Genomic DNA, 9,087 nt, shown 5'->3' with positions numbered 1-9,087 from the left:
TTCACAGCAAACAAGAGTGAGAGTCCTCCTTTTGGCTGGAACACCCAGCCCGGTAGCTTTATTGTCCCACCACTGCCCCCTGGAGAGGAAAGCCTGGATCTGGAGATGGAACCTCTTTCCAAGGGGGATTCGTAGAATCTTCTGAAGAGAAACTAGATGTCTGAGGTGAGGGATTTAACATTTCTCAATGTGAGAAGGGCGTGAAGTTCCTTTGTTGAACCAGGATGGGTTTTTAAAAAGAAAAGCTTTCTCTCTCGATGGCCTTTTGGACAGAGAGGAGATGCTCTTGTTTGTGTTGTGGGTGGGTGGATTTCAATAAGAAAAGAAATCTCCCTACCATGAGGGGGTGGGGACCTCTCCTCTGACAGAGTGTGCTGTCTGTTTCTAAGGAGGAAGGAAATTTCTTGCAGGAAAGGAATGTCTCTCTTTTAAGAGAGGGGGAAGCTCTCTCTCAGGATTGCTGAGTGTGTGGGAAAGGAATACTTACTCTCTCCTTTCTTTTCTAAAGGAGAAACCTCCTGGAATGAGGAGCCCTCCCAGGCTTTCTGTCTGAAGGGAAAAGACTGTTTCTGGAGAACAATTCTGATAAGATTATGCCTGATTTTCTCTTCCTTTCTGATATATTTCCCACAGGGAGTCAGCATTCTCTGAGAGGGAGTGGCAAATAATTTTTTCTATTAAGAGGTAGGGAAGCTGAGGGGAGAAACTTACTGTGGGGAAAACTTTTACTCCGAGGGGCCATTGGTGAGGGCAGTGACTCTGTGATGGGGAACCCTCATGAAACTGGGGGAGTCCTTTGGGAATCCGAGGAGCCCAGAGTGTTAACGGGAGCTTAGAGATGTGCTAGGCCAGCCCTTGTCTGCTCACAAGGAAGCTGAAGCTTGGGGAAGGGAATGCCTTGCTACTAAGTGACAGAACCAGGAGTTGAGCCCAGCTTTATCACGTGCCAGCCTGGAGCTCTTCCTACCACAGCTGACCGAGGGAGAGGGGGCTACCTGCTTCTTGGGCGAGTGATGCTGGCAAGGAAACTGCTGCCGCTGCTGTGAAATGTTTGACCTGTGTTAGAGGCATCTCTGGGGTGGGAGGCATTGATTCCTGAGGGGAAGAAACTGGGGAGGAGGGTAGAATCTGGGGCTATGTCAGAGGAAAGGGGTCAAAGTCACTGTGCAATCCAATGGGTGGCCTGGGGGCATCAGTCAGCCGTGAACGCTGAGTTTCGAGGAAGAGCAGGGCATATTTCTCCCAGGAGTGCAGGGGACATGTGGGTGGAGCCATGGGGATGCCGGCTACCCTCTCCGACTTGCAAACTTTCTCTAGCATTTCCTGTCTTTCCAGGAGGAGTTGTCATTTTAATCTTTTTAAAATCAGAGGAAGGGGCCCAAGGAAACTTTTTGAGGGAATGTAGATGTTTTATAATAGATCGTGGTCATGTTTACGAAACTGCCCACAGTTACCCAAACTCAATAAACTGTATACTTAAAATGGATGAAAAAAATCACATCAGAGGAAGGGGTAAGTGAATTAGAGCCCAATAAAGCTGTTATGAAAAAATGGGAGGGGGGGATCCCCAAACCAAAAAACAGGAGAGAATGGCCCCAGGCCTGGTTTTGCCCGGCCTGGGGGGTGGCGATCCCTCCTTGGCAGTTTCAGCTACTCAAGTCACTATCTCTTTTGCCCATTCCTTTCTTGATCAGCAAAAAGCCAAGGCCAGCTCATCCAGGGGGAGGTCAGATGTTGCAGGAGAAAGAACTTCACAAACACACAAGCCACCTCTTCGTTTACTGTAAAATCCTGTTTAATGTGTAACATTTCAGGCAGAGAGAGGCCTTAGGGACTAGAGGCAAAGGCAGCCCTGACCAACCCCCACTCCAGCTTATCTGCCTGTTTCTCCCTCCCTACCTCCTCCACCCCAGACATGTCCTCCTTTTCCTTGGGCCGGCAAGCACTGTTCCTCCTTTTCTTGCGTTTGCTACCCTCCCTTCTCCACCCACACGTCCACAGCACCCTCCCTCCACTCCACTTGCCCACATCCCTCCCTACTGATGTGACTCCAGAAATAGGGTATCTGACAGCACGGGGTTAAGATTAGTTTCATAATTGGAGATGTTGTCAGAGCATCCTACCTCTGGTCCCCAGTGGTCCCAGGGAGAGGGAGAGGGAAGTGGAAGGGGTGCAGGCAACGAGCGCGGCCCACACGCCCAGTAGCCTTGAGTGCTGGCGTGGGTGGCCTCCAGTTCCCCACCCCTTCAGCCCCTGAGGCAGAAGGCCCTGGGAGGAAGGGAAGTTGGGAGAGAAGGAAGGTTTTGATGGAGCAATCCCTAGCAGTCTGAGGCCTGTGCACCGAGCCCTGTGCACCGGCAGGGGAGAAGGAGGGGCAGGCCGGTGCAGGGTGGGGGACGGGATGGGAGGTTGCCTGGTCTGTGGCATCAGCAGGCTGAGCAGCGGTCGCTCTTCTCGGCCAGCCCGGCCCCGGTGCCGGGGCTGCGGCGCAGTATGTCTTTCAGGGAGCCGTCCTGCTCGCTGAGCAGCTTGTTGATCTCGTTCTGCTTGTACTCAGGTGAGAGGCGGTGGCCGAAGCCCCCGGAGCCCTTGCGGGAGGGCGGATTGGAGCGGCGCTGGGCTCGGCGGGCGCAGGCCCGGAAGATGAGGTACACCACCTCGGCCACGTTGAGGATGATACAGATGCCGGAGGCGGCCAACATGAAGACAGTGAAGACGGTTTTCTCCGTGGGGCGGGACACGAAGCAGTCCACTGTGTTGGGGCAGGGGTAGGCCTCACATTTGACCAGCCGCACCATGGCGTAGCCAGGGTAGAGCAGATAAAAGACGTACATGAAGGCGGCTTCGAACAGCAGCCGGAAGACCACGCTGATGACATAGGTCCACCACAGTGTCCCTGAGATGTGGACCTTGTGCCTCTTCACCTCCTCCAGGTGTAGGGGGTCCCCGTGGCCCTCAAGTCGCAGCATTTTCTTTTCTATGTGCTGCTGGTGAGCCACGTGCATGGCCACGAGGAGAGCTGGGGTGGAAACCAAGATGAGCTGCAGAGACCACAGACGCACATGGGAAATGGGGAAAAAGTGGTCGTAGCAGACGCTGTTGCAGCCAGGCTGGAGGGTGTTGCAGATGAAGGAAGACTTCTCGTCACCCCACACGCTCTCGGCAGCCACCACCAGCACCATGATTCTGAAGATAAAGATGACCGAGAGCCACACTCGGCCAATGGCAGTAGAATGCCGGTTCACACCACTGAGCAAGGTGTACAAACCCGTCCAATTCATCCTGCCTCATTCACACCTGCAAAACATGAGCCACAGAGCAAGCTGTCAGGAACCTGGGGCCGAAAGCCAGGCACCATAACGCTGCCTGACACCCCCTTACCCCTTCCGAGAGCCAGGGACAAGAAAGGAAGAAGGAGAGTCATAGCTTTCCTCACCACCCCCTCTCCCGTGCTAGCCTCTCCTTCTCTTTCTCTTCCTCCTACTTCTCCTCCTCCTCCCTCATTCACTTGATGACTTGACCTCCCTGAGCCCCATCTCCCTTCTTCGCCTTTATCCAACATTCTTTCCTCTCCTGCCCTTTGTTGCCAGGCCCATCTTGTTCTGCCGGCCCATCCTCTTTAGCTCCCCCTCCCCCAGCTCCTTAAGTCTGGACCTGGGGCAAACCCAACAAAGCCTCATTACCTTGGGGAGCGCCTATCCCTGAGGCCACCCAGACAGGTCCCCTATGGTCTCATGTCTGTGCAGGGGGAGTGGTCCCTGGGTCCGCGCCTGCGTCCCAATTCATCACCGCCCGGTGCTGGGGAGTCATATGCTGCTTTATACCCAGTGTCTGCACAATGGGACCTTTGTGGGGCTCTGAACAACGCCCTTTAGAATTCAGATCAAACGCCCTGACTTCCGCCCACCCTACACACAGAGCACTTGTGTCCCAGCGCCGGACACCCAGCCTGCACCCACCTGTTCTGTGCCCGCCCGGTCCATCGCCGCACCCGCCCCATAGCCCCACCAGAAGAATGGCCACAGCGGGGCGGGCAGGGGGAAGATGGAACAAAGACAGGTGCATGTAAGAGGGGACCCGGGGGAACAGGAGGCTCTGGGCTGAGGCCCTCTCCGGTGACTCTACTAGAAACTTAGATTCAGCAGGATTTTTCCTAGGCTTAGATCCCCTCCAGGGAACGGGTGAGCTTGAGGTTAGGAAAGGGAGCTCACATTTATCAAGCTAGGAACTGTGCTAAGCGTTTTCCCATACATTCTTTCTTTTGACCCATTTAGCAAGCGTCTAAGGACTGTTACCCCAGTCTTTCCAGCTGAGGAAGCTGAAGCTCAGATAAGTTAAGTAACTCGCTCAAGATCACACAGCTGAAGTGTTTGAGTAAGATGAAACACAAAGGTATCCGCAGCAGAAGTCTAGGCTCTTTCCATGGTATAATCCTTGTGCTTTTGCTGATGGTGTCCACAAAAGCGAAGCCTAGCCGTTAATGTCAACAACAGCAGCAGCAACAGAAGCAAAAGCTAATGCTACCCATAAAAGCACAAGAAACAAGGAAGCTGCTGACCAGTGAGTACAGTCCAACTCCAGTGTCATGGAGCAAACCCTGACCATTCCTCCTTGAGCCCATATCGAGGGTGGCCAGGTGAGGACAAGCCAGGAGGAGAAAGCAAACGTTAAGCAAGCAAACAGAAAGTTAGAAGATGCAATAGGTAAGAGTCACCTAGCTTTGGGTCTGAATACTGGTTCTTCACTGGCTACGACTTTGGGCTGAGTTACCGAACCTCTGAGTCTGCCGTGTTCATCTATAAATGGGGTTAATACCCAGGGTTATGGTGAGGTTCAAAGAAGCCACCTGCAAAAGTTCTTAGCCCAGCTCCAATCTCATAGTTGGTGATCAAGGGAAGTAAAAACCTTATCAGGAAGAGAAAACAATGTGGCTTCGGAGGAACTAAGTGATCTGCCAAACCCAATATCCCTCTTTTTTCCTTCCCAATGCTGTTGTTGACCTATAGTGTCTCTCTGAGACAGAACAGACTGTTCCATTGCTGCCCTGCCCCCAAGTCAAGCATACATGGTAACTCCTGGTTTCCTGAGCTTGCTGGTTGCTCTAGGGAAGAAATTCCCCTCTGTCCCTTAGGCAGGCAAAGAAGGCCTCCCCACCACTTCTGCCATTAAGTTGCAGGGAGATCATGCTGGAAGCCGGGAACTGGCTGTGAGAGCACACAGGCCTGGACGCAGGGGCAGTGGTTGTTGTAAGGGAAAGGGTAGGGTATTAGCAGCTGGAAAAGCTGTGGGGAACGGAATGGAATGACAGGAACTGGGGGACGAAGGGACGGTCCATGGGAGATAGATTACTTCTCTGAACAAGGTTTCTTCATTTAGCTTAACAAAAAAGCCTCAGCCAGTTTACGCTGTGGGCCTAAACCAGTGTGGGAAAAGCAGGGATGCAGGTGCCCTTTCTCCCAAGCCTGGGATTCTGAAGGCAGAGCTGCTACAGGAGGTACCCCGGGAAGAAATGCTTCATCCAGTGAGACACGTTAGAGTCAAAAACAGGTGGTCGAGGAGCATTATTAAGAATAACCATTTCCGGGGCTTCCCTGGTGGCACAGTGGTTGAGAATCTGCCTGCCAATGCAGGGGACACGGGTTCGAGCCCTGGTCTGGGAGGATCCCACATGCCGCGGAGCAACTAGGCCCGTGAGCCACAACTACTGAGCCTGCGCGTCTGGAGCTTGTGCTCCACAGCAAGAGAGGCCGCGATAGTGAGAGGCCTGCGCACCGCAATGAAGAGTGGTCCCCGCTTGCCACAACTAGACAAAGCCCTCGCACAGAAACGAAGACCCAACACAGCAAAAATAAATAAATTAATTAATAAACTCCTACCCCCAACATCTTCTTTAAAAAAAAAAAAAAGAATAACCATTTCCTGAGCCCCTGTTATGGGCCAGGCCCTTGCATGCACACGATCTCACGTGAATCTCAGAACAACCCCGTGACGGAGGTGTTATTTGTAATCCTCATGTCACAGACGAGGAAACTGAGGCAAAGGAAGGTGAAGGGCCTTACCCCAGTGTCACAAGGGTCATGCAGTGAGTACGTGCCGGAGCTGGGATTTGAGCCAGGTCAAGCTGACTCCAGAGCCCATACTCTTTCCCATAAGGCTTTACTGCCTCAGCTACAATGATCATTTTTCTTTCTATGAGTGTGTTTTAGAAACAGAGAGATCGAAGACTGGTCTGGCTTTTATTCTCTTCTAGCTCTTCTCCCCTTTCCTATAACTGACAGCTGTTTTCCTCTCCTCCCTTCCCAGGGCTTTCGGCGGCCTCCTGATTTGTTCTGTTTCCCCTTCCTTACCTTTCTCCAGCTGCTTCCTCAAACCTCAGAGCAAACTTCATATGTTCTCTTCTCTCTGTCCCTCAGCGGTGCCCCACAGACAGCCTGGCCACCCCTGAGTTTCTAGGTTCTTGTAGCTCTCCGCCTCCCATCTTCTTGAGCCCTCTGGGACATAGCCAGGAGCTCCCTTTGGGGCCCCTAAGGACCCTTGTGCAGGCACTGGGATCTCAATTTTTGCTCTCCCTTTGGAAGGAGAGCTGATCCCTATGTCAACATCAATACCTCAAGGGTTTCATTTCAAAAACATCCAGGGGACTTACCTGATTTTGAAATCCAAACTGTTTTTGTGACTTTGGGTTAAAGTCCAGGTATTGATATGCTCTGTGTTGCTCCAGGAGTGTTTTGCTCTCATGTTTAATTGGGCAAGACTTCTCTGACCATGTCAGGCTCTGGCCTTGCCCTCATATTCAGATTTGCCCAAGCACTCAAGCACAGTTCCAAATCAGGAGATCGTCCTCAGTGTCTCCAACTAATATTATGCCCGCTTCTCAGACAAGGCAGTCGAGGCTCAGAGAGGTTAAATAACTTACCTCAGTGACAACTGCACTGCTGCCAAATGGTAGAGTCAAATTTCAAATTTGTTCTCCTCTGACCCTAAAGCCTTTGTACACTGGCAGCCTCCCTTCCTTAAAGGACACTGCATTCTGAGACCAGGCCCATAACTCAAAATCGTATACTCCTTTCCACGTGTGCCAGCATGCGTGGGTATGCGTGCACACACACACACTTTCATCAAGTCTGTCTCTCTCTTTCTGCTCCCACCTCTTCCCCGTGCCTCCTTCCAACTCCTTGTGTCTTTCTGGTTTGGGGAAGAGAGGCCCGGCTGGGCTGGCTGAGGTTACACTCAGCTTCAGACTCCACACTCCCTCTCCTGTTTCACAGGCAGCCTCTGGCCAGGAAAGGACAGGGACCTTTCTTTGAGATTTTCTTCTGAATTCTGGGCTGCCTTCATCAGTTTGGCTAAGACCAAACTCCTCCGGCCCTCTGCCTCTTCACCTGCTTCTCTTCACCGCCTACCCCCTGTGGTTCCACAGCACCTCAGTCGCTGCACTGTTCCCTCCACGCTGCCATACGTATTCTGTGGCCGGGCTTGGGTCAGGGCCAATCTAGCTCATTCCAGTTTTCTTCTTCTCTCACTCTGCCATGGTCTTTCCACAGAACTGCTGCTAATATCAGCTCCCTTCGTCACTGTTTGGACTATGCCCTCTTATGCCTCCATCAGCTATCTGACTTCCTGTTGCTCTCTACTTGGGCTTATTATAGCAGCCACCATTTATGAAATACCTACTGTGTGCTAGAAGTGGTCTGTTCCTTAACTCTTATCCTCACTACACCCTGTGAGCTGTGGGTTATTGTCTGCAATTCACAGAGGAGGAGATGGAGGCTCAAAGAAGCTGAGTAACTTATCACACAGCTGGTAAGCCAGTGCTGGAGCTCAGATTAGGATTCATGTTGGCCCCTCACCAAAGCCTGGGTCCCTTCCCCATTGCTCTGCTGCATCCTCATATAGACTTCTCTCCATTCAAACCCCTCTTGTCTCTATTCTCCTCTCCCCATCTCATTTTCTAAAAGTCCATGCATTCTGAAGTGCCATTCCCAACAGCTGGAACAACTTTTAAACAGCTGGGGTGGGGGGAGCCACCCGTCTTCTAGATCTCCCAATCATCAGTTACACCAAGCTCAGCTTGAGTCTCCCTGTCTCCCTCAAGAAGAAGGAAACGCATGCTCCCAAATCTTGGCCCCATTGGCTGGTCCTCTGGGCCTGCTGAGTGCACTGTATTCATCCGCTGACAGCCCCCATGTTGGTTGCACGCCTGGTTTACCTTCCAATCAGGGAAGGAAGACAGCACCGGGCAGTGCCCAGAGGCCCCACCGAACCCTAACCCTGTGTGGCAGGAAATGTCTTAAAGAGATAAACTTGGCCACCCTGAGCTTGGTGGGGGCCCCTCAAGTCTTTCCGGGGATTTGACCCTGTGGAGATGAGGGGGATTCTTGTCTGGGAAAAAAAAGAGTGAGAGCAGAAGCAACACGGAGCCTGGAAAGAGGATGAGTTGGGGGTTACAGAGAGAAACTAAGCAAGCCTGGCGGGAGGGGCCTCAGCCCAGCTCAGAAGGAAGCAGAGAAGGGATCTAAGTGGCTGAATCCTGAGCCCAAGAGAAGGCAAAACCCGGGCCTCTCCCCAGCCCCTGCTTCTGCCCTCCTGGGCCACACCAGCCCCCGGGGCCCACCTCCCTCAGCCCCCAGCTTCCTCACCTGGCTGCTGCTGCCCTTTCCCAGGGAATGTCTGCAAGCGTGTCTGCACTATGTCACTAGGTACTGTCAGCCCAGTCCAGGGGAGGGACAAAGAGCCCAGGGCTGGAGCCAGATATGGCCCACAGCCCAAGAGGAACCAGACAAACATTAACCAGCCCTACTTCCTCCCACACAAAATCATTAAATAAGATTGATCCCCTGAGCTCCCAGTGGCTTTGGAGACACAGATCACATAGCCTGAAGTTACTGCCCTGTCCCAGAGGAAGAGAGGCATCATCGTCACCCATGTATGCATATTTAGCCCAGTCTGGGAGGCTGAACTGGACCTGGGCTCAGCCCTCAGCCTTCCCCAACCCCTGGCCATAGGTAGATCCAATATGTGCCATCCCTTCCATCCCTTCCAGCTCCCAGTCTTTAAAATGATATGACTATGGGGAGAAAAAAAAAA

At 52.6% G+C, this 9,087-nt stretch overlaps 1 protein-coding gene across 2 annotated transcripts; it reads right to left on the bottom strand.

Annotated features, from left to right (window-relative positions):
• Window positions 1–1,782: 1,782 nt before the first annotated feature.
• GJB1 (gap junction protein beta 1) lies at window positions 1,783–8,711 on the bottom strand. Of its 2 annotated transcripts, none has more exons than XM_082609911.1 (2): window positions 8,640–8,711; window positions 1,783–3,297 (listed from the first exon to the last, which is right to left on the bottom strand). In XM_082609911.1, exon 2 carries the CDS (start codon window positions 3,279–3,281, stop codon window positions 2,427–2,429), a length of 855 nt encoding a protein of 284 aa, XP_082466037.1. In that variant the 5' UTR covers window positions 3,282–3,297; window positions 8,640–8,711; the 3' UTR covers window positions 1,783–2,426. The 2 variants fall into 2 exon arrangements, with proteins under 2 accessions (XP_082466037.1, XP_082466038.1); XM_082609912.1 differs by lacking the exon at window positions 8,640–8,711 and adding an exon at window positions 6,348–6,559.
• Window positions 8,712–9,087: the final 376 nt, after the last annotated feature.

This window comes from Mesoplodon mirus, assembly GCF_964341445.2.
Source record: "Mesoplodon mirus genome assembly, chromosome: X".
Taxonomy (NCBI): Eukaryota; Metazoa; Chordata; class Mammalia; order Artiodactyla; family Ziphiidae; genus Mesoplodon; species Mesoplodon mirus.
This window is presented reverse-complemented; position numbering and strand designations above follow the sequence as displayed.